At 38.7% G+C, this 24,063-nt stretch overlaps 1 protein-coding gene across 1 annotated transcript; it reads left to right on the top strand.

Annotated features, from left to right (window-relative positions):
- Positions 1 to 148: 148 nt before the first annotated feature.
- LOC132141898 (transmembrane protein 255B) lies at positions 149 to 23,661 on the top strand. Its single transcript, XM_059551552.1, has 8 exons — positions 149 to 288; positions 485 to 547; positions 7,521 to 7,610; positions 7,709 to 7,786; positions 9,020 to 9,105; positions 9,197 to 9,356; positions 10,075 to 10,224; positions 23,047 to 23,661. The coding sequence occupies exons 1-8, from the start codon at positions 154 to 156 to the stop codon at positions 23,269 to 23,271; spliced, it is 987 nt and encodes a 328-aa protein (XP_059407535.1). The 5' UTR covers positions 149 to 153; the 3' UTR covers positions 23,272 to 23,661.
- Positions 23,662 to 24,063: the final 402 nt, after the last annotated feature.

The following is a 24,063-nucleotide window of genomic DNA, read 5'->3' as shown; positions in this document are numbered from 1 at the left end:
TTTCCATGTGTGTAATAAGTGTTTCACCACAGAGCAGGTTTTAGAGCTGGCCAACAATATTGTTTGCATTTTGCAACAAATTTAGAAATCCGTGTAAGAGACACTACTTGTGCATGACTGTGTGCATCTGTTGTGTGATTGTCAGATGTGTTTATGAAGCGGCGACGGACAGCTTTCTGGTGTACAGTGTCTCTGTTTGGACTCTCTGTTCTTGTTCTGGTGGTCGGGCTGCTGTCGGCCACACAGACGTATAATGTGGCGGTGTCTGGATACTATCCCGGGATTATAGTGAGTGTCTCCACACACAATTTCACATTTCATCACATTAATCAACTCTTTGTTTTGTCCTTTTATTCATGCTATAAACCACCAGGACAGCAGCAGGTCACTGCACGTTTGAGCCTTAAAGTCTGTCAATATTTTGAAAGTTTAAGTTATTACATGTTAAATCAAGTATGTTGGTTTGTCCTCTTCTCCATGACAGCTGAGTTTCGGAGCGTTCTTGGGTATTGTTGGTCTGAACCTGGTGGAGAACCGCAGGCCGATGGTGAGTACCAGCTCAAAACCAGCACAAATCTATCAGAAAATGACTTTATGCACAATTTTAGCCATGAGAAAATGGAGTATCTGCTCTGAGTGACATAATGGCTTATCCAATACAATTACAGCCAGTGTATTTTCGGTGCGGTTTATTTCTGTTCCTGTGGAATATTTTTCAGATTACTCATGAGATATGGCATTTTTACTAGGGAACACAAGGTACATCCGCTGTCAGATCGATGAGTGTGATTGGACATGTGGTCAGTAATCCTGAATGTGATTGGCTGACAGATCAGATGGTGCTTTAGTTAAATTAGATTAGCATAGATGATAAGATGAAACTGAGTCTCGCTGGGCTCCAGGAGCTGTGTCCCATCTTCAGTCCATGTCCTGATCAACTCAGTTAAACTCAAAGGGTTATAGATGCTAGATGTTTGCTGTTAGTCCGTTATAAAACTGACCAACATGATACTAAGTGACTATATTTCTGTGGCTATAATGGTGTTTCATGTTGCTAGGGTGTTGCTTTGTGTAGCATGGTTGCTAGTTTTTTGCTAGGTGACAGTAATGTCTTCACACACACAGTGATTACCGTGGCAAAGGAAAGTTCTGTGTCTGTAACCTTGGCAATGTGCTGTTAGTCCATGGGACGTGTATGTGATTTAGTCTTCTGTTGTGTCTTGGGCTCTGATCCCAGTACAACCTTTAACATTTAATGAACAATACACATACAGTCATTCACAAAACATGCACACACTCCATCACACAGGGCGGTTTTATACTTCCATCTGACACACACACACACACACACACACACACACACACACACACACACACACACACGCACACACATGCATACACACAGTGACAGTATAGTTAAACCAAGTGCTCAGATGAACACATTAATGTGCAACAGCCCGTATCACACTGCAGCTCCAGCTTCAATTTCCTGGGCGTCACTGCAGACTCCATCCCAAGACCTCTGACCCCTCAGAGATTACAGGAAGTGGCTAGAACATTGTTGCCAGAGAGTTTCAAGGTCAAATACGGCAGAATTATGACTGTAATGGAATGAGACATCAAGATGAAGAATTCAGATGTTATAGTATCGTCCCCTTCAGCCTTCAGAGAACAAGATCTCCCCAAACATCATCTATTATGTAACGCTTGATTAAAGCCACCATGAAACTTGAGGATAAAGTGAGACACTTTCAGGTTGAGAACCAGTCACTGAATGATTGTCACGATGTAAGGTTCTGTATAAGGTTCTTGAATGTTCCTCTGTTTAAGTCTTGCTGGATTGATGCTTTTTGCTTTATTTTATGGATCACTTTGGATCAACATGTTGATTTAAAAAAATAAATAAATGGAGTATAAGTGAACTGAAATTCGATGTTAAAGAAATGTTTTCAAAATTCAATCAATTCATTCAAGTTGTTTCTGCATTTTAGTTTCAGCCAAATGCTCTTGCTGACTGGAGAAGTTTAAGTGGTTCATTTTAAAGCTGTTTAATCAAAACTGTTCTACTTTGATAAAATAAAAACATTTAAAATGTTAACAAAATTATTGATTAGTATGCCATTAGGAGTTGTTATTGAATCAGAATCATTAAGTTCTTCATAATTCATCATGGCTGAATCAGTGTGCATGTGCTTGAATCAGTGAGATCTGTCGTATTTCTCCTCTTCACCTTCATCTCAAACACTCCTCTGTTATGTCATAATTTTCCTGCGACACTTTTACAAGCAATTATATGACCTGTACTGGATTCATCACAGCACAAACCAGTTCATGTGTTTCAGTGAGCTGACGCAGAGCTCATTTGTATCTGTTTTAATTGTTACTTAAGTTGATTCGTGGACGTAGTTAGGTAGTAGAACTGGGATAACAGGTAACCAGAGAGCCGGTGTTGAGTTACTGATCGCTGACATGGAGCGTCACACATGCATCTTTTAAAGCATCTGTGTTCAGGGTTTGTAGGTTAGACGTTCTGTAACCTCTCAGCCTGCTAGTCTTCAAGAAAGATGCTAAGTTTTCCCCTTTTCTTTGAGGGGTGGGGGATTTCGTGGTTGAAACAAAAAACAGAAATGTGAGATACAAACTTAGAGAATAGAATTCCGAGAAAAACATCACAATTGTGATATATAAACTCAGAATTCAGAGGGAAAAAATAAGAATCTCAATGCTGTTTTTTCCCCCTCATAATTCTCAGTTAATATCTCACAGAAAGAAAGTATGAATTGTGTGACAAAAACTCATAATTGCATTTATTATATTTTTATATCCTGTGGCAGAAACGGGCTTTCATACATCAGTGGCTCTGAGTTTAATTGGACTGAAGTGTTTGGTTTAGATGGAAGTCAGTGCTGGTTTTACGTTGATTGAGCTGGGAGGACTCGTTTTATTGGTTTGTTCTGCAGGTCACGTGATGTTGGCTCGGATCATTAATCACCAGTGAATAAACTTGAGATTTAGATAGCGCAGTTAAGCAGGAAAATGACACGATCGTAAAGCTGCAGGTCCGCTTAGAAGCTCATTAACACGTGATTGATGATGTTCCAGCTGTGATGTGCTGTTAAGCATGAGAGGATATGTGTGATTTACTAGCGCTCTGGCTTCATCAGGATTGTCAGTCGTGTCTCTGTAGCAGATGATCGACACACAGTTACTAGAGCTTTAGTACTGACACTGAACTTTAAACGTTAGCTGATAGATTGAACTTCATTTTGTGTAATGAAGTTAGTTGTTTTTTAAATGTTTTTAATCAGAATATCAGCTCATTTGCTCATGACTTAAGTCACATTTATTGCTAAAGCGCATTATAACTATAGCAGATCGATAGCAATAAACAGGAAAACAAACCGTAAATAATTAATATAAAAATTACATTTTAGCAAAACAGAATAATAGGGGTGCTCCAATTTATCACAGAAAATCACAAAAAAATAACATGAATTCGGACAGATAATGGGCAGTTGTGACCTAATGGTTTGAGATCAGACTTGCAACCCAAAGATGGCAGGTTCGAATCTCAGTACTGCCAAGAATTGAAGGTGGGGGGAGTGAATGAACAGTGCTTTCTCGATCAAGGCACAGAACACTAGGGGTGCTCCTCCAATTGCTCCATAGAATAGTCCGTCAAAATCAGACTATCCAAAACAGGATTCCAAATAACTTTATTATTATTATAATGTTTTTGATGTAAAACATCTTGCTAACATTTATAAGAGGACCTCACAGAACATAATACAATAATGATAAAATGCAGTTCATGAGGTCTTTAAACTTGTTTAATTTATTTATTTATATACAGTACAGACCAAAAGTTTGGACACACCTTCTCATTCAAAGAGTTTTCTTTATTTTCATGACTATGAAAATTGTAGAGTCACACTGAAGGCATCAAGGGCTATTTGACCAAGAAGGAGAGTGATGGGGTGCTGCGCCAGATGACCTGGCCTCCACAGTCACCGGACCTGAACCCAATCGAGATGGTTTAGGGGTGAGCTGGACCGCAGACAGAAGACAAAAGGGCCAACGTGTGCTAAGCATCTCTCGGGGAACTCCTTCAAGACTGTTGGAAGACCATTTCAGGTGACTACCTCTTGAAGCTCATCAAGAGAATGCCAAGAGTGTGCAAAGCAGTAATCAAAGCAAAAGGTGGCTACTTTGAAGAACCTAGAATATGACATATTTTCAGTTGTTTCACACTTTTTTGTTATGTATATAATTCCATATATACTTCCACATGTGTTAATTCATAGTTTTGATGCCTTCAGTGTGAATCTACAATTTTCATAGTCATGAAAATAAAGAAAACTCTTTGAATGAGAAGGTGTGTCCAAACTCTTGGTCAGTACTGTATATATATATATATATATATATATATTCAGTTTTATTTCAATGAACAAAAATAGTTTAATAGTTTTAGTTAACAATATCAAGTGACTGTGTGAGGTTTCTCTCATATAGAAGTTGTAATAGTCATCCAGTGGATGGAGAGATCAGGTTACATGTGTGAATGTGAGTTTGATCTGATCAATATTTCCAGTAACATATGCTCATCACCCAATCAAAGCCCTCGATTAAACAAACTTAGCACATGACTAGGTTCCTGAAAAGACACTGCATATGAGAGTGACCTTCCTGTGTTTCTGCTGCTGTTCCAGCTCTGGCGCTCCAAGGGACCGTAAATCAGCCCTACAGCCTTGTGCCAACAGACTGGAGCGGCACACGGCTCTGCATTTATTTATTACTGCAGTCAGTCCACATGCAGATGCTGGAGTTACGAACTCACACTGGAGACATTGGCCCGTATTCATAAAGATTCTAAGAATCCTCTCAGAAAACCCTTAATTTAGCTTAAAAACTTTTACGTAGGAGTCTTAGCTTAAGAGCGATTCGGGACCGATCTGAGAGCAACTCTGAGTAAGGAAAAGACAAAAACTTTCATCTTAGTGAGGAGGCGGGGTTGACCCCGTTGCTATGTATGACACAATCTTTTGAAGACTGTGGTTGGTTGTCCAAGAAGGAAAAAAAGAGTGATTTTAAGTATAGGGTCTATTCTAATTCTCTCTTTGAATTTACATGCGTAGTTTTTCCTATTTGACCATTCTCTCTCTCTCTCTCTCTCTCTCTCTCTCTCTCACACACACACACACACACACACACATTATATGTGTGTATATAAATCCTTTTTTTATTTACCATGCTTTTAATTTCCTATAAGAGGAACAGTGTTTACTGGTAGCCCAGTTAGTGGATGAACACAAGGCCATTCGGGAAAATTCGGGCCGGGTGTCACAGCAAGGGACAAGAAGCAGACATGGGAGCGTATAGCACAAACTATTAACGGTTCATTCCCCCTGCTTGTGTGCACCTATAAGCCTGCTATATTCATAAATGCAGTTTTTTGAGCCTGCAAGGTGGGAATGTCCAGTGGAAACTAAATGAACTGTGACACAATAAGATGTTCTGAAAGTGCTGTGATTGTTTGTGTGATCACTCTGCTTACAGAAGGTTGTGACAGACCCAAATCATCACTATTGCATTGTTGCATTTTCCCAGTTGCCAAATATCGTAAACTTATCGTATCGTAAACTTTTTTCTTTACTAGGATTTTTCTTTAATTTTAAGAGTAAACGCCCACATTTCTAAGAATTTTCTTAGAATTTTGTCCCTCAGAGCTACTTTTTGCATTAAGATTCTTTATGAATACGGGCCCTGGAGATGATGGAGCAGCATGTGTTGTTGAGTGTGTGTGTGTGTGTGTGTTCAGGTATTCCCAAAATGTCCCCACAAAGATGACAAGACCCAAAAGCCTCGTCTTTGTGGGGACATTTTTTGGTCTCCATGAGGAGAACAGCTTAAAAATCATAGAGAATTAATTGTTTTGAAAATCTAAAAAAACAGAAAGTTTTATATATGTCAGTTGTCACTCTATATCTCCCAAAAGTAAGATGATATTTAAATGCTTTGAGGATCAAAACCAATAATGCAATGAAATACAATGATGATTGAGAGATGAACAAATAAATGACCATATTTGATACTGATTTTTTCATAAATAAATAAATATCTAAAACAAAAAATGTCTAGAGAATCAAGTAAAGCTAAGCTGATTCAGTACAGGAAGTGTTCATCTTGAAATATTACTAACAATATATAAGTTAGTTCTTATGTTACTTCATAAAAATCAGTAAAGATTTCACAGCAGAATTAAGCATTTATAGTGCTTTCGGTGTAAGCACTGCTGTACACCGAAAGTGCTTTACAATCAAAATCATGGGCTCTCTCCTTAACCACCACCAGTGTGCAGCATCCATCTGGATGATGGCACGGCACCAGTGCGCTAACCACACACCAGCCAAAAGTGGAGAGGAGAGAGGCAATTCATTGGATGGGGATTGTTAGGAGCTACACAGACAACAGGGAGAGCATCCCCTGCTGGTCTCTCTAGCACCTCTTCCAGCAGCAACCTAGTTTTCCCAGTAGGTCTCCCATCCAGGTACTGACCAGGCTCAAACCTGCTTAGTTTCAGTCTTGGACTGCAGGGTGATATGGCTGTGGCATGTGAAAGAGTCGCATGAAGCACAAGCCGAAGGTGGATGTTTGTAAGGGCTTGCATAGACTAGTCGAGTGATCGACTACTTCAACCACTAGTCGGCGCTTTCTGAAACAATCGACTACTCGAGCATGCATTAACCATAATGCGTACAAAGAGTTTGCAAGTATGATGTGCTTGGCAAGAGTAATATCACCTATAATAATACATCATACACGTTTTAATATTTGTAAAAGGCAATGATTTGGAATATAAGCACAGTGCGCTCACCAATCGAACAGCTGCGTTGCGCGTCAGTCTCTGAAAAACCAAACCAGTTCTCTCTCAAGAGCAGGCTAATAATCAACTTAGATACAGATACATTTTCTACTTGGCCTACATGTTTGCATCTTTATGTTTTGCTGGTTTGCACAGTTGTTTAGTGAAGTTCAAAAAAGACTTGCTTAAAGAGTTCTGCGTAATGAAAACGTGTATCAAATAATCACTAAACGTTTGTAATGACATCTCTTTGCTTGCATGATACATATATTTTTTAGAAATTAATAATTATTTTAGTTTAACATGGCATACTTGTTCAGTGATAACTATGGGGTCATAATTATGAAGTTTTTACAATTTTCATATGTAATTTTTGCAATAGGCAAAAATGTATTGATAGGAACTATTTCAAGTCTTTTCATTTGGTAGCATAAACCACGAGTAGTCGAGTAACTTGAGTATTTATTAAATAAGAAATCAACTAACAGCAATCAGTAGTCGTGCAACCCCTCATGTTTGTACAAATTCAGTTTTCTCTCATATTTTTTGATTTTGGGGTTGGGATGTGATTCATGCAGTGATATAATGATGTTGAATCAGAATCCTCACCTGTGTGTCCTTCATACAGTGCTGATTAACACAGTGTTTGTGTCGTTAGTTGATGGCGTCCGTCATCTTCATCAGTCTGGGTGTTGTGTCGTGTTTCCTCTGCGCCATCATCGATGGCATCATCGCCGCTGAGTTCATTGTGAGTATCTTGAGTGCTTACATGCTGCCCATAATACTATCGATCCTGAGATGAGTTACTGTCTTTCACATTGTCTCTCTGTGTGTGTTTGTGTGTAGGACAGGAGGCCACTGATGGAGGGCCGCTGTGAGTTTTACTCAAGCAATTCTTACGGCTATGAAAACTACTACACTGAGGTGAGTTCATCCTGAAGGAATATAAATCCACATAATGATGATTATTGGTTCGGGTAGGATTAGTAGATCCAGGATCAGGTGGACTCTCTGAATGATCATGTGCTCTGCTTCCTTCTGCTGGTTAGTAAGAACATGACTTCAGTTTGATCTGACCATCAGAAACACTCTCAGAAACATAGAGCTGTAAAATTCATCATATTGGTAAAATGTTTTAACATTTCTGAAATTCAGTTTGTTTTGCTGCATATAATAATTTTTAATTTCCATTTATTCATTTTGAATAAACCTTTATCCAACACTAATAAAAAATAAAAGTTCTTTATTGACATTGATGGTTCCAAGAAGAACATTTAAATTCCAATTAACCTTTCCATTGGATTAAAAGTTCTTTATATTGTTCTTTATGATATTAAAATGTTCTTCACATTAGGAAAATCCCTAATTTGGTGTTGTTAGTCAAAAATGAGTAGCCTTTTAAAAATGCTTATAAATTTCTTATGCTATGTTATTACCAAATATTGGATTCAACTTCTTTTCTTTAATTTAGCAAATACATTTTTTGATTGATTGTAGGCCTCATGGGCCTACACTACACTAGGATTCATAAATCAGAATGATTTAATTCCAATTGAAAGTCTCCATGCAAGCATAGCCAGTGATCTGAGCTCATGCACCTCAGTTTTTTGAGTTAAAAAAGGTGTTATTTGTGGATTATTTTGACAATATACATTTTCTGAGTAAAACAAAAAAAAAAAACATTATTTGTAAATAATTTTGGGAGTATTCAGTTTCTAAGTAAAAAAATCTTTACTGATTATTTTGCCAATATTCAGTTAAAAACAGGTGAATCAGCTCAGATCAATGAAGCCTATGTTCAGTCAATTAAAATATCAACATTTTGGTAAGTTATATCCTATGTGATCAAAATCAGTAAGTCTTAGTTACAAAATTCACTTGATTCTAAAAAATGAAAATGACTGAAACACAACATGAGGGTTAAGAATTGTTAACTGAAAGGGTCTTTGAGGAATCAAACATGTTTTTTTCTGTCGCATGACACTGAAAATTTATTTTTAAGAGTGAAAGCAACTCTCACATCAGGAACATCTCAATCGATCTGTCACAATATTCATAGTTCCTAATGTCAAGTTTTAAGCATAAACTAGATTGGTTCATGTGCTATATTTGTAGTTAATTTAACTGTATTATACTGTGTTTATTTACTGTGGTGAGGTTCCCTGTAATTCCTATGGTAGTCAGTGTAAACTCAAGGTGAAGAGCAACACCTGCTACTGCTGTGACTTATTCCAATGTGACAGGTGAAGCACACACATTAACCAATGAGTATTTACATTTGAACTGTGTTATCCAGCATTTTACTGCATGACTCTGTGTATGTGTGTGTGTTAGTGTGAACTATCATGTGCAGTACTATGAGTTTACGGGCGTGAGAAGCTGCTGGGATGTGGTGAATCTGTATCGTCTGCTGTGGGCCTGTGTGGCGCTCAATGTGCTCGGTGTGTTTCTCGGCATCATCACCGCCGCCATACTGGGAGCCTTCAAAAACTTGGTGAGTCTAGATTCATCAGACACAAATCAAGACACAAATGAAACGAGAGCGTTTGCTCATTGCTTTTAGATTGAACTACATGACAGTTTTAGTAACTGAAGATGCTAAAGCCATCAGACTCGCTCTGAAAATGTATTTTTTTTAAACTTCTTTTTTAAACTATTCAATTTTTTTCAACCTAAAGATTGCATTACAGCTTTAGTTGTTGGCAAGTTTGTTTTACACATTTCAGCTGCATTCAATTCTGGTTATAAACTTATTTAGGGTTTAGTTTTAGAGAAGCACAGTCTCTCAGTAGTGACACTGCAATCACAAATACTATCTGTTTTATTTGATTCTGATCAGTATGATATTGGATTTGATAGATGATCAAATCTTATTTAGTTTATTATTAAATAATTTATAGTTTATTCATTATTTTATTATCATTATTATTTTATTTTTAGTTGAGTTTTAATTTAAACAGTATTTTCTTTTTCCTTTCAGGTTATAAAAGTATTAAACATTCATTCATCATTTTTTTACAGGACAGAATAATGTTTTGATGGCTTATTTAACTGATGTAATTTTTTATAATAAAAAAACATTTAGATTTATAATTTCAAATATCATCTCTCACATAACAGTGATTCTTACTGTGTCAGTATCATAGCATCCACATTCATGTATTTTAATGAGTCTGAAGTTCATGTAGACTTGTTTGTGTGTGCACGTTTAGGCTCCCACGGTTCAAAGTCACATGACACCTAGTCCGGCTCCACCCCCTCACATCCTGTACAACCCCACCCAACACCTGATCACCTACACCGGCTTCTGCCCCTCCGGACAAACTCTACCCGCCTACCCAAACTACCCGCTGCCCACACAGGTGAGGACCGCTAACCAAATAACCTCTCTCAGGATAGTACTCATGACAGTCAGATTGATCAGGACACCAACATGACAGAATTATTACAGAAAATATTGTTCTTGTATGAGATTTTGTGAGGGTTTTGAGAGGCATTTGTCACTTACAGATCTCAGGCTTCTGGAGGGGATGTAGACTTGTAAGAGTTAGTGGAAGTAGGAGGGTGTTGAGCCTGTGGCTCTTCCATACGCAAGCATCAATGCCTTGAACTTGATGCAAACCTCGACCAGAAGGCAGTTTAGGGTGATAAAGAGAGGTGTGACCTGGGACTTTTGGGTTTATTCGTGCTGCTGCATTTTGAATCATTTGAAGATCGACATGATGGAAGTCCAACCAGAAGAACAAAGATTGCACAAGAGATTGATGTTGATGATATGTGTGAGTGCTGGTAAAAGTGTAGGAAAGATTGGGGGTGGGGACATAAAGGCACAAAGAGTTTAATGTTTGCGTGTATTTGATGCACTGTTGAGCTTGTTGTTGAAATATGAATTATGAAAAATATGGACTTCTGCAGAAAAAGATGAGGCAGAGGATGATACATACTCAGGTCAGATGTATCTTTTGATTTGTGCCATTTTCTCTCTGCTGCCCTGAGTTTGGTCCAGTGTTCACAAAGAACATCAGATAACCAGGGTTTAGAGGGGTAGTGCATGCAGGCCTTGAGGTGAGAGGACAGATAATGTCTAGACAAGAAGTTAAAGTGGAACATAAAGTGCCCTTTCAATATTAACTTCTAGAGATGAGAATTGGAGAACAAGTCAAGTCATTAAGGGCCTTACAAACACCAGCAAAGAATATTAAAGTTTGACACATTGCCATGGCAACACTATTGTAGGTATCGATTATCCCTTCACAGTTTTTCATTGGCCGTATTTTTACATTATTCTGATTAAGTTTGAAGCAAATCTGGTAAATATAAGAGGGTGCATTCAAAGCGTTTTAAAAAGTAACATCGTTCCTGTTGCCAGTTGGTGGTGCTATAACTTTGACTTCTAATAGTCACATCTATGTGATCAAACTCCTTGAACGAATAAACTGCTGAAGTTTGAGCAAAATTAGACAAAGAATGCAAAAGTTATTAGACACTTGGATGAATATTTCAAATTGCAGAGCATGTTTTTCACAAATCCCTAAATAGCCAACTTCCTGTTGGGTGGAGCCTATGACATGATGTAGCAAGTACATCGGGTGTTATGGGAACTGTTCCTAGTTCCGGTTTACCTAATTAATGCAGCCTGAAAATCCTTTAACTGATTTGGATATTAGAAGTGTATTGGTGTGTTATGTGTAAGCCAGGTAAAAGAGATGGGTCTTTAATCTAGATTTAAACGGCAAGAGTGTGTCTGCCTCCCTAACAATATTAGGTAGGTTATTCCTGAGTTTAGGCGCCAAATAGGAAAAGGATCTGCTGCCTGCAGTTGATTTTGATATTCTAGGTAATATCAAAGAGTTTTGGGAACGCAGTGGATGTGGAGGGCTATAATGTAACTAGAGCTCACTCAAACACTGAGGTGCTAAACCATTCAGGGCTTTATAAGTAATAAGCGAATCTATACAATGTTCAATAGGGAGCCAGTGCAGTGTTGACAGGACCGGGCTAATTTGGTCAAACTTCCTGGTTCTAGTAAGAACTCTAGCTGCTGCATTTTGGACTAACTGGAGTTTGTTTATTAAGCGTGCAGAACAACCACCCAATAAAGCATTACAATAATCTAACCTTGAGGTCATAAACACATGGATTAACATTTCTGCATTTGACATTGACAGCATAGGCCGTAATTTAGATTTCAATCAGGACCACTTCCGTCAATTGTATTTATGACAATTATTTTGCAAACAGTTAGTGTTGGCAGTATGGTTATGTTCTGGGCAACACTCCGCACACCTGTCCATGCAGCCATGCTTAGACAGAGCGGGGAGAGCAACAAGACAAACCCCCAAAACAACCATGTGCCAAAACTCCCCAACACAACTGATGTAATTTGAATGGCCAGCAATGGGAAATGTTGCTTAATACTATATTTATGGGGGAAGCATCACCCCAACTCAGAAAGGGAGCATGCAACAAGCATGTTGCTTAAGCTGCTTATGCAAATATTTGAATGTACAGTGGGAAGCATACACCTTTAGCAGCAGCAGCAGTCTAATACGATGGCAGTTTGTATATTATACAATTTTAAGTGTCTAACATGCTGTAAAATCACATTAAGGGGGAAGCATACACCCCTAGCAGCAGCAGCTGTCTAATACAACGGCAGTTTGTATATCATCCAATGTTAATTGTCTAACATGCTGTAAATCACATTAAGGGGGAAGCGTCACCCCAAGTTAAGCAATCAAGGATGTGCAACAAGCATATTTCTTAAAATGCTTAAAGCAAATGTGTAATTGTAAAGGAGGAAGCATACAACCCCTTGCTGTGGCATGAAGAGCATGAAATATGCATTAATGCTGTAAATTGCATAATTGTGGGTGGTAGTCCAGCAGGGGAAGCATACACCCTTTGGAAAAACTTAGAATGACAGTCCAATCTGAATGAAAATGCTCCATATAAACACCTCAGTCGGAATAAAATTGCCCAAACCGAAATGGTAATCTGTTTGAGAAGGGTGGGATAATCTTCTATAAATCGAACAAAATTAAGATCCTGCCATGTAAACTTGTTAAACCGATTACTTTGTATCTATGTAATCACATCAAAAAGTCATGGTCATCAGAATGGGAACGTGATGTCGTCAATGCTGTACATTGTAGTGTGATTTGTCGGCAACACTGTGATTTGTAGACACCGACACTACAGTAGAGTCTGGGTAATGGTGGACGTAGAAGTTAAAATTTCATTATACAATTAACACATTATACAATGGAGAACACTTGCTGTGTTATGACTGTTATTATCTGCTCTCATGACCGAAGCAGCAAGCGGATGTAATAATTAATGAATTTTATTATTTCAATTTACTGCTTTTCAGCTTGAAAACAACACGATTATAGTTAATAGCTCAATGAAAATAACAACTTGACCAAAATTTGCCTTTGTCACTTGTATTAATTATCACTGATTCATAATAAAGCCAGTTTGTAAATGTTGAGTGATAGCTCATTGCGAGCACTATCTGTGTTCATAAAGCAGTGCTCCTTTGATTCATTGTTCTGCAACACTAAAGTGTTTTTTTAAGTACAGTAAAACTTTTTTTTTTCTTTTTTTTTCTATCAGAATACAATTAATTTCAGAGCTGCATTACAGAGGGTCTTAGGCTACGGTTATTTCCCTTTATGCTTTAAAATTAAGAAATTAGGGCAGTATGATATGATGACTGCCGAGAGCTATTGGTTCTATGTGTGGTACGTCAGAAGATGGCCGTAGTGTGTATGTGATCGTGTTCTGGCCACATGACTGAGCGCTAGAGGTTAAATTATAAGTCTGTTTATTCCAAGCAAGTGCAAGCACTTATTAAAAATATTAAAGCAAATGCGGGCTTTTTGTCCTCTGGTGATTTGTATGATGTCATCGTAGGCCACATATGTCCCAAAATCGAAAGCACGGGCACATGTAAACACCATATTGGATTAGATAATGTCTCATGTAAACAGTCCTCCAAATCTTTTAAATCTGAATGAAAAAAAAAAAAATTGTACATGTAAACGTGGCTATTGATGTCACGTTCTTATAGGTCTATATAGAAGCCATAGAGCGATAAATGTGTGCTTCTGACACTGCGTGCATCTAAATCAACCGCACACTCACACGGCTAATGTAACATCAACCTTAGAAATAAACACCCGTGACATTGAGATTAAGTCGCTTAATACAGCGAACCCCAGTTGAAACTTCTGCACGAGAATGCTTGTCTCATTTAACCCTGTTCTCATGACCTTATAAGCGTGTCCTCAGAGTGATTACATACTCTAGGCTGCATATTGCTCCAGGTGTATAAACACAGATGTGTAAATGCTGCTGCAAATATGCTTAATATTTCACTCCTGCAACTGATGCAAAACGATGTTAACCAGGCAATATCCACAGCGATATGGATTAAAAGAGCATTCACTTATCTTAGATGCGGATTTCAGATGTTCTGAAACACGCTGCAGCTGTTTGATTTGCTAGCAGGGATTTGATCAGTTAATTGCAAGCAGCTATGTGATGGAAGAGACGCTGAAGAATGGGAATTTAAATAGACCGCCTGTGATAGGTGTCAACACTGGATTGGTACACATCAAGAACAGCTCACTGTCAGCTGATGCAAGCATGACTAACGTGGCCTGCCTGAACTAACGCGATGCTGAATATATTTTTGAGATGGAAAAATGCAGTTTTACAAATGGTAGAAACGTGGCTTTCTAAGGAAAGATTGCTATCTAATAGCACACCTAGGTTCCTTACTGATGACGAAGAATTGACAGAGCAGCCATCAAGTCTTAGACAGCGTTCTAGTTTATTACATGCAGAGTTTTTAGGTCCAAGTATTAACACCTCTGTTTTTTCAGAATTTAGCAGTAAGAAATTACTCGTCATCCAGTTTTTTATATTGACTATGCATTCCGTTAGTTTTTCAAATTGGTGTGTTTCACCGGGCCGCAAAGAAATATAGAGCTGAGTATCATCAGCATAACAGTGAAAGCTAACACCATGTTTCCTGATGATATCTCCCAAAGGTAACATATAAAGCATGAAGAGTAACGGCCCTAGTACTGAGCCTTGAGGTACTTCATACAGCACTTGTGATCGATCTGATACCTCTTCATTCACTGCTACAAATTGATGGCGGTCATATAAGTAAGATTTAAACCATGCTTATGCACTTCCGGTTCCTTGCCACTGTCGCCTCTGGCTTGCTTAGTTGGGGACACTTCATCTACAGCGATATCGTTGACTTGATTGCAAATAAATGCACAGACACTATTTAACTGAACAGAGATGACATCACTGAATCCAATGATGAACTGCCTTTAACTATCATTTTTGCATTATTGACACTGTTTTCCTAATGAATGTTGTTCAGTTGCTTTGACGCAATGTATTTTGTTTAAAGCGCTATATAAATAAAGGTGACTTTGACTTTGACTTTGACTTCCATTAATGCCAACAAAGTTTTCTAGTCTATGCAAAAGAATGTTGTGGTCAATAGTGTGGAACGCAGCACTAAGATCCAATAGCACTAATAGAGAGATACAACCACGATCAGATGATAAGAGCAGGTCATTTGTAACGCAGTCTCAATAAAGGAGAGCAGTCTCAGTACTATGATACAACACCAAACTGTCCGCCAAAGCCAAGGCCATACAATTCCTTGAGGAGGAAAGGCCAGCACCTGTCTAGCGCAAGAACGTATGGCTGAGACTCAAAAAATGCAAATATGTAGAGTTGAGACCAAATATGTAGAGTTGAGTCCAAAATTGAGTCTACTTCATCCTTGGTAATTAAACCAAAAGAAAAGCAAAAACTTACAATTCATATATTGCAAAAAAATATATTGCAACAAAACTCCACCAAATTCAAGTGATTCAAAAGCTGATTAATGAAGAGTGAGAAGTATGAGACAGATGACAACAACAGAAAGGCTCAGAAATAGGCCTGTTTCTCCGAAAAGAGCAAGACCGACATCTATAAATCCATCAAATTGTCCAAGGGACTAGTAGGACCTGCCTCCACAGTCAATGTGAAGATTATTGGACAGGGGTGTCAAGCTTTGTTAGACATCGGATCACAGGTGATGATTGTGTTCGACATTTTCCAGAAATCTCCAATATGTGGCCCTTTAACCCACTGAAAAATTGTCTATATGGGTGCTCAACTCATCCAGTTACCTGAGGGACAATCCTGGTGGATAGGATTTGGTGACTGTGTGGTTCAACCAAGAAGAGAAGTACATGCTGTCTGTCAAGCCATGAGAACTGAGATCTTTGTTATAGACACATCTGAGGAGGACTGTCTTTCGGCTAGAACATTTATAACTGTACCTGTTTTATACCTGTGGTACTCCCATCTTCAGCAGTACAAGGGAAGAACATTCAGGTCCTGGTATATAACAAAACATCTAAGGATATTTATATTCTTGCAGGAACAGTAATCGCTCATTTGTATCTCATGGACATACTCACAGTACCATTTGGAGGCTCCAACAGCTCCCAAGTTATAGACCCAGTGTTGTTTTATTTCAGTGAGTCATCTATTTCTGAGGCCTAGGAACAGAGATTGTCTCAGAAGTTGTGCACCAGAGGAGATGTGTTTTCTACCAACTAACGAGATGTTGGATTAGCTTGAAGAATTGAGCATCACATTAGGTTAAGAGACAACAAGACATTCAGAGAATGCTCCAATCGCATCGTACCAGCTGATATTGAGGATCTAAGACATCACATCAATGAGTTGTTAGAAGGTATTATTAAAGTATTATTGAACGACTTCTGATTTTTTAAAGTCGACTTTTATGTGATGAAAGTCAAGTCGAAGTCAACTAGTCACTGATGACATTATTAATGAACATAAGCCTGGAGCTGTAAAAAAAAAAAAAACATTGTGCACAGCTATGGCATATGACACAGCGCTGCCCACATGGTTATTACTCCTGTAACAGCTTATTTTTATGTTTTTTTGTCTTTGGGTTGTTATATTCTCACAGATTTCTGCTCGATCTAAATCAGATAATGTTACAGATAAAGTAGCACAGTAAAGATTACATTCAAATGAACGCATTAGTGAAAGCGATTGCGTGTGGGAACGCATTTTACCTGGCAGCGTCTCTCTAATAGTAGTGAAGCTATGTGGGATTTCCACTCTGAATTATTCTGTGTGGGTGCGATCTGCACATGATGTACAAGCTACTGTCTGTAGCCTATGTGTATGCGTAACTTAGATTAGAACGGTGGTTAACTTGTACAATAAGCTGTTTAAATGTGCATTCTCCCATTCAATTTCAAGCATCCAGTAATATAATCACACATGACTTGTGGAGCGCTATGGGAGTATGTATTTATCTGTAATTTTAACTGGAAATGGAGACTAAATGTTAAAGTCCTTCAAAGATTTATTATCCTGATGCGCCCTCTTTAGGACCAGTCACTAGTCAAGGTCAAGCTTAAACCATCATGGCAGAGCATTGAAGTCAACTAGTTGATTAGTCAGTGCAACCCCTAGTGGATACTATTAAATAGCCATGGGGGAGGAGGATAAAGAAAAAACTGCATTAATCTGTCCCCTGGTATTCTTCCAGATTTGAACGGATGCCGCGAGTAAGTAACTCGCTTGGAGATGCACACCGACCTGAAATCACTGAGATCCTTCCCGGGTATTTGTTGTTTTTATTGGCGCTTCATTAATGTTTACTCTGCCATTGTAAAGCCTTTGACTAAACTGCAATGTCTTGTCAAAACAATGAGGCAAGTGATGGAACAAAGTACTTCAAATAATCTAAGCCTTTTGGAGAGTGATGGGAGACACATGTCCATTTAGCTTTCCACAAAATCATCCATTCACTCACACATGCACCAGTATTTGCTTTCACTGATCCCACCAAACCTGCATGTATGTCCTGCATGTAGACGCCAGTATGAATGTATTGGGCACCATCCTGAATTAGGAACAAATGGCTTAAGGCGATGTGAATCAAGCATTGACTCTGGATAGAAGGAAATATCTAAATCTGGGGAAAGTGAGGAGTCATCCATCAGACTGGTGGATCAATTAGGTGTTTTGACCTCAGAGCATTTAAGAAGCTTTCTTTTGTCCCACAGCCCTTGATATTAGCCATATATAAAAGTTGACTAATGCTGAGTTAAGGAAATCACAAGAGGAGGATCCTGTTATTCATAATGTGAAGCGAGATGTGGAGTCTGGGAAAATACTTACCATTGATAAGAGTTCTGATGCTACCATTGCTCTGTTACAGCATCAAGAATGATCCAGAACAAACTTCTGCACTGTGTCACCACAAGTTCATGTGGGAGAGAAATGAATCAACTTGTCTTACCTGAAAAGTATTGGTCTCAAGTATTGACATTTAGGAGTAGAGAGATCTACTGATCTCCTATTACCCTAGGATGTCCGCATACATAAAGCAGTATATCAAGAATTGTGGCCATGTATAGCATGAAAGACAATACTCGAGAAGGTTGCACCCTTACACCACATGTCCAGCAGTGGGCCCTTTGACTTAGTGTCTATCAAATTGACTTAGTGTCTGTTGAACCCGACTCAAAAGGTACTGGTAACGTACTAGTCATCACAGACCACTAGGCTTAGAAAGCAAGTGCTTGGGATACAAAAATCCAGGACTTCTCCCTATCAAACCCAAGGCAACCCACAGCCCAAAAGGTTCAACAGAACGCTTCTTTCCATGCTCTGTACATTAGATCTTGCAGAGAAAAGCAGATGGAGTCACCACATTAATCAGTTAGTACATGCTTACAACTGTACTAATAATGAGGCCACTGGCCATTCACCATATTATCTGCTTTTTGGAAGGGAGGCTCATCTGCCAGTGTGTTTCAGTGCTTCGCCTAATGGAGTGAGAGCCAGTAACCATTGCCAATATATGGAAAGAATGAAATTAGAGTTGCAGAGAGCATATCAGTAAGCAACTGAAACTTCCCTGTAAAGTCAACAGAGGAACAAATGGTTGTACAACAAGCAATTGAAACATCAGAAAAGAGAAAGGAACATGGTACTAACTGAAGGTGAACCAAGGACTGATTCTGAAAGTACAGCACATGTTGGATCTGCTGTGGAGGAGGGCACCATTTACTGTGGAGGTGAATTGGATAGACCACATGCAGAAGTTTCTGAGCAGACTTTCACAGAAGAAGGCCATGGAGAACTACCAGAAAAGAGTCCAGAGGAAATCAGAGATCCTGGTTTACAAAGGGGAGAGTCTGGCGTAGATAGTGCTACCAGAGAGGTAGTAGAAACTGTACATACCCGCCCCAAAAGTAACATAATGTTGACCCATAGTCAGATTGAGCTATGATGGTCTTGGCCAGCCCACTAACTGACCATTAACCATGGTTCATAAAGGAATAGTCATAAATGTGGAGGATTGGGGAGAATCAGAAATTAAACCCTGTAGCAAAGTGTGGCATCACCCTCTGTAACCCAATAGAATATGTAGTGGGCTATATCGTTTAATGTACTGATGTTTTGTTTCTTTTAGTCTCTCATACATGTTAGGTTGGTCTTTATTTTCATTTGCTTATGTGTTTTGAGACCTTCCCTCCATGGGAAATGGGAAAATGTGATAGGTTTAAGTGGTCATATGATGTTGCTAAAAAGTACATTATTTTGTGTATTTGGTGTATAATGTGTTTATGCGGTTTAAGGTAAAAAAAAAAAAAAACCTGTATTTTCCACATACTGTACATTATTGTTGCTCCTCTGTGCCTTGCCTTTCTGAAACGTGTCGATTTTTACAAAGCTCAACATTCTGAAAATTGCAGTGTGCCCTGATTGGTCAGCTATCTAGTGCGTTGTGGTTTGCCGAATGCCTCAAACATGTGATGGAAATATTACTCCTCTTACCAGGTTCAGGAAACTTTCCTTTGTAAAATGCGCTCCACACACTCAAATATTTGTGTTGAACTGTTCTGGAACAGTGTTGTAAATAAAACTTAACCACTGATTTTTAGACATCTTTTGGAAGGCCAAACAAAGTCTCCACAACATTGCAGCACCGGCAACAATACTACTCCGAGAATAAGTTACGCCTTCTTTATTTGCGTATACATTTGGACTGTGTTATGCAAATCTTCCCACACAGTGATGTAGACATGTGGCTGTGTGTTTGAATTAGGTGTTTTAAGAAAACTGGATGAGCGTTCAATTTTATAAAGAATATCTCTTTGGGTTTGAGACTTTAATCTTTGTAACTTTACAGATCTTCTGTATGCATGAACAGCTTTTAACACTCCAAAGACAAAGGAAAACATGGAATCACATCATATTGACCCCCTAAGAGGGAGAAGGAGAGAAAGAAGAGATGCAGCTGATCAAAGAGGTTGAGCTGAGATTGCAGTTAATACAGTGAATTAATCAGTAAATCATCGTATTAATATTTTGAAGTGTACAAAGAACGTGTGGACTGAATTTCACCATCACTTCATCTCATCATGTGATTGACCCGAAGGAGACCAGATAGTGCTTCAGATCACGGTGAGATCTGGGGTTTCTCTGTCTGTGTTGGGAGTGTGACCCACATCAGCTGTCAGGGAGAGAGCAGAATGAGGATCTGTTTTACACTTGGTGAAGAGGTCATTTTGCTGTTTTCACGGCCACTATGTTCTCAAGCCAAGACTCAGGACTGCTACTGGCTGGGTGGTGAGAGTGTGTGTGTACTGTGTTTGTGGCCCCAATATAGTTGATTTCCATATTTGTGTTCTGTGATTGAAATTACTCTTGACCGTTACAGAGTGTGAATTTTAATGTTGAAATAGTTTCACAAATATTCAGAAGTGGTGAAAAATTAAACCAACCACTGTAATCAATTAATAGAAACTTTATTTATATTGAATTCCCTTTCAGAGATTCTGTGCTTCAAGCGTTACTGTGAGCTTTTATTTTATTATTATTATTATTCCTTTATTTAACCAGGGGAAATCTTGAAACTATAGTCTCTTTTTCAAATGGTCCCTGGCCAAGAAGGCAGCACTTAAAAATGTAAATAAAAAATAAAAAAGGAGAAACCTCATCTACAACAAACAAAGCATATCAAATTACGCAATAACATATCAGCACCACATAAACCATACCACAACACCTAACAAGGACAAAAGTCAAATACAAATAACAAACAAAATATAACTTTAATAATCAAGACATCCTACTACAGGTAGTATGACAGCTACATAAAGCTACAGGTGCTTCTCAGTAAATTAGAACGTAGAGGAAAAGTTAATTTATCTCAGTAATTCAACTCAAATTGTGAAACTCATGTATTAAATACCTTTAATGCACACAGACTGTAGTTTAAGTAGTTTAAGTTCTTTTAATTGTGGTGATATTGGCTCACATTTAACAAAATCTCAACAAATTAGAATACTTCATAAAGCTAATAATAATAATAATAAAAACATTTAGAGAATTGTTGGCCTTCTGGAAAGTATGTTCATTTACTGTACATGTACTCAATACTTGGTAAGGGCTTCTTTTGCTCTAATTACTGCCTCAATTCGGCGTGGCATTAAGATGATCAGTTTGTGGCACTGCTGAGGTGGTCTGGAAGCTCAGGTTTCTTTGACAGTGGCCTTCAGCTCATCTGCATTGTTTGGTCTTTTGTTTCTCATCTTCCTCTTTACAATACCCCATAGATTCTCTTTGGGGTTCAGGTCTGGTAAGTTTGCTGGCCAGTCTAGCACACCAACACCATGGTCATTTAACCAACCTCTGGTGCTTTTGGCAGTGTGAGCAGGTGCCAAATCCTGCTGGAAAATGAAGTCAGCATCTTCAAAAAGCTGGTCAGCAGAAGGAAGCATGAAGTGCTCCAAGATTTTTTGGTAAACCGGTGCAGTGACTTTGGTTTTCAAAAAACACAATGAGCCAACACCAGCAGATGACATTGCACCCCAAATCATCACAGACTGTGGAAACTTAACACTGGACTTCAAGCAACTTGGGCTATGAGCTTCTCCACCCTTCCTCCAGACTCTAGGACCTTGGTTTCCAAATGAAATACGAAACTTGCTCTCATCTGAAAAAAGGACTTTGGACCAATGGCAACAGTCCATTTCTTCTTCTCCTTAGCCCAGGTAAGACGCCTCTGACGTTGTCTGTGGTACAGGAGTGGCTTAACAAGAGGAATACGACAACTGTAGCCAAATTCCTTGACACGTCTGTGTGTGGTGGCTCTTGATGCCTTGACCCCAGCCTCAGTCCATTCCTTGTCAAGTTCTCTAAAATTCTTAAATCCACTTTGCTTGACAGGCCTCTTAATGCTGCAGTTCTCTCAGTTGGTTGTGTATCTTTTTCTTCCACACTTTTTTGTTCCACTCAACTTTCTGTTAACATGCTTGGATACAGCACTCTGCGAACAGTCAGCTCATTGGCAATACATTTTTGTGGCCTACACTCCTTGTGAAGGGTGTCAATGATTGTCAGAGACCATTTTGAAGGCTCAGGAAACCATTGCAGGTGTTTTGAGTTGATTAGCTGATTGGCACGTCATCATATTCTAATTTGTTGAGATAGTGAATTGGTGGGTCTTTGTTAAATGTGAGCCAAAATCATCGCAATTAAAAGAACCAAAGACTTAAACTACTTCAGTCTGTGTGCACTGGCTTTATTTAATACATGAGTTTCACAATTTGAGTTGAATTACTGAAATGAACTTTCCCTCAACATTCTAATTTATTGAGAAGCACCTGTACATACAGAAATCAAAACAGAACAGCAGCCTATATACAATCACACTTATAGCTGAAGGTTTCTGTGACATACTGCATAATTTAAAAATAAGTGGGATAATAGTGCTTATTTTAAAATTTTTCTGCAAAGAATTCCAGGTTGAAGGAGCATTGTAATGGAATGCGATTTTACCAAATTTAGATTTTACAGCAGGTGTAGTGAACAGAATGCTGTTTTTTTTTCTAGTAACAGATTAAAATATTGGTCAGTTTTTTTCTGTTAAAAGTTGTTGGTCGGTTTTGTAAGTATGGCTTTAAATTCAATTTCATGATTTCAGGCAGATTTACTGTCATGATGTGTCAAAGTCTACACATAATGCTTTAATCTGGTAATTTCTGATGTTCTTTTTTTTTTTCTTTTTTTTTTTGCTTTTTTTCCTCACCCTGTAGCATCTGAATGGTTATCCAGCTTCAGCCACGGGCCAGTCCATTCCTGAGGTCTCGACCTCCACGTCTGACGAGACTCAAGCGGCTGCTCCAAGCGGGACAAACTCAGCTGTACCCACTCAATCCACGTTTCAGGACAGCAGCAGTTACATGCCGACTCCAAATGCTCCCTCACTCTATGCTCACTTATTAGGGCCCTTCGAAAAGCCTCCACCCTACGCCTGCTGAAAACATATAAATCAAGAACACTGACCTCTGATGGGCGCTGCTGCTAATGACCCCAGAAAGTCTCCGTAATTGTGAATTATTCTTGTAGCAAATGTAATCAGTGTTGTTCTCTATTAGTTTCCAAGATCTGTTTAAACTGAATTTGAGCTTTTAACCCTCTTCCTTCAGTGGGACCATAGTTTTATTTATTGAATCATATCCTTGTCCTCCATCTCCTTAGTTTTACCATCAGTTCAAGCCCGAAAGGGGAACAGAGTCGCGTGTCAGATACAGTGATTAAGCTCGTATGTGTTTTCAGTACACAGGCCACAGACGGTTAAGATAGCAGACTCCACTGTGTGACTCTCTCTCTCTCTCACACACACACACACACACACACACACACACACACACACACACACACACACACACGATACGCAAAACTCTGCATTTGAATATTCAATCACAAATAGCAAGGTCCATAAAATGCGTTGCTGTTCTGTTGTAAGTAATCTTAAAGATTCCTAAATGCATCTACTTTCGGAAGGCCAAATAAAGTGCTATTGCTTTCACCTAGATACACACAGCATCTCCCTGACACGGCTGCTTCAACCCTAACTGCGGTTACTGAAACCACGCCTTCTTTCTTTGTGTGAACATTTGAGCGGCATTATCCAAATATTTCCACATCGTGACATAAACATGTGGGGGCGTGTTTAAACAAGGTGTTTCAGGGGGGTGTGGCATAGTCTTAACTTTGATAAAGAATATCTCTTTGGATTTGAGACTTTAGTTTTTGCAACTTCACAGATC

Source organism: Carassius carassius, chromosome 6 (genome assembly GCF_963082965.1).
Source record: "Carassius carassius chromosome 6, fCarCar2.1, whole genome shotgun sequence".
Lineage (NCBI taxonomy): Eukaryota > Metazoa > Chordata > Actinopteri > Cypriniformes > Cyprinidae > Carassius > Carassius carassius.
This window is presented reverse-complemented; position numbering and strand designations above follow the sequence as displayed.

Excerpts from the sequence above, each read along its gene's own strand:
- LOC132141898 (XM_059551552.1), top strand. The coding sequence starts at position 154 with ATGAAGCGGCGACGGACAGCTTTCTGGTGTACAGTGTCTCTGTTTGGA. Across the intron at positions 548-7,520 it reads TGGAGAACCGCAGGCCGATG|TTGATGGCGTCCGTCATCTT; the intron begins GTGAGTACCAGC and ends TTGTGTCGTTAG. Across the intron at positions 10,225-23,046 it reads ACTACCCGCTGCCCACACAG|CATCTGAATGGTTATCCAGC; the intron begins GTGAGGACCGCT and ends CTCACCCTGTAG.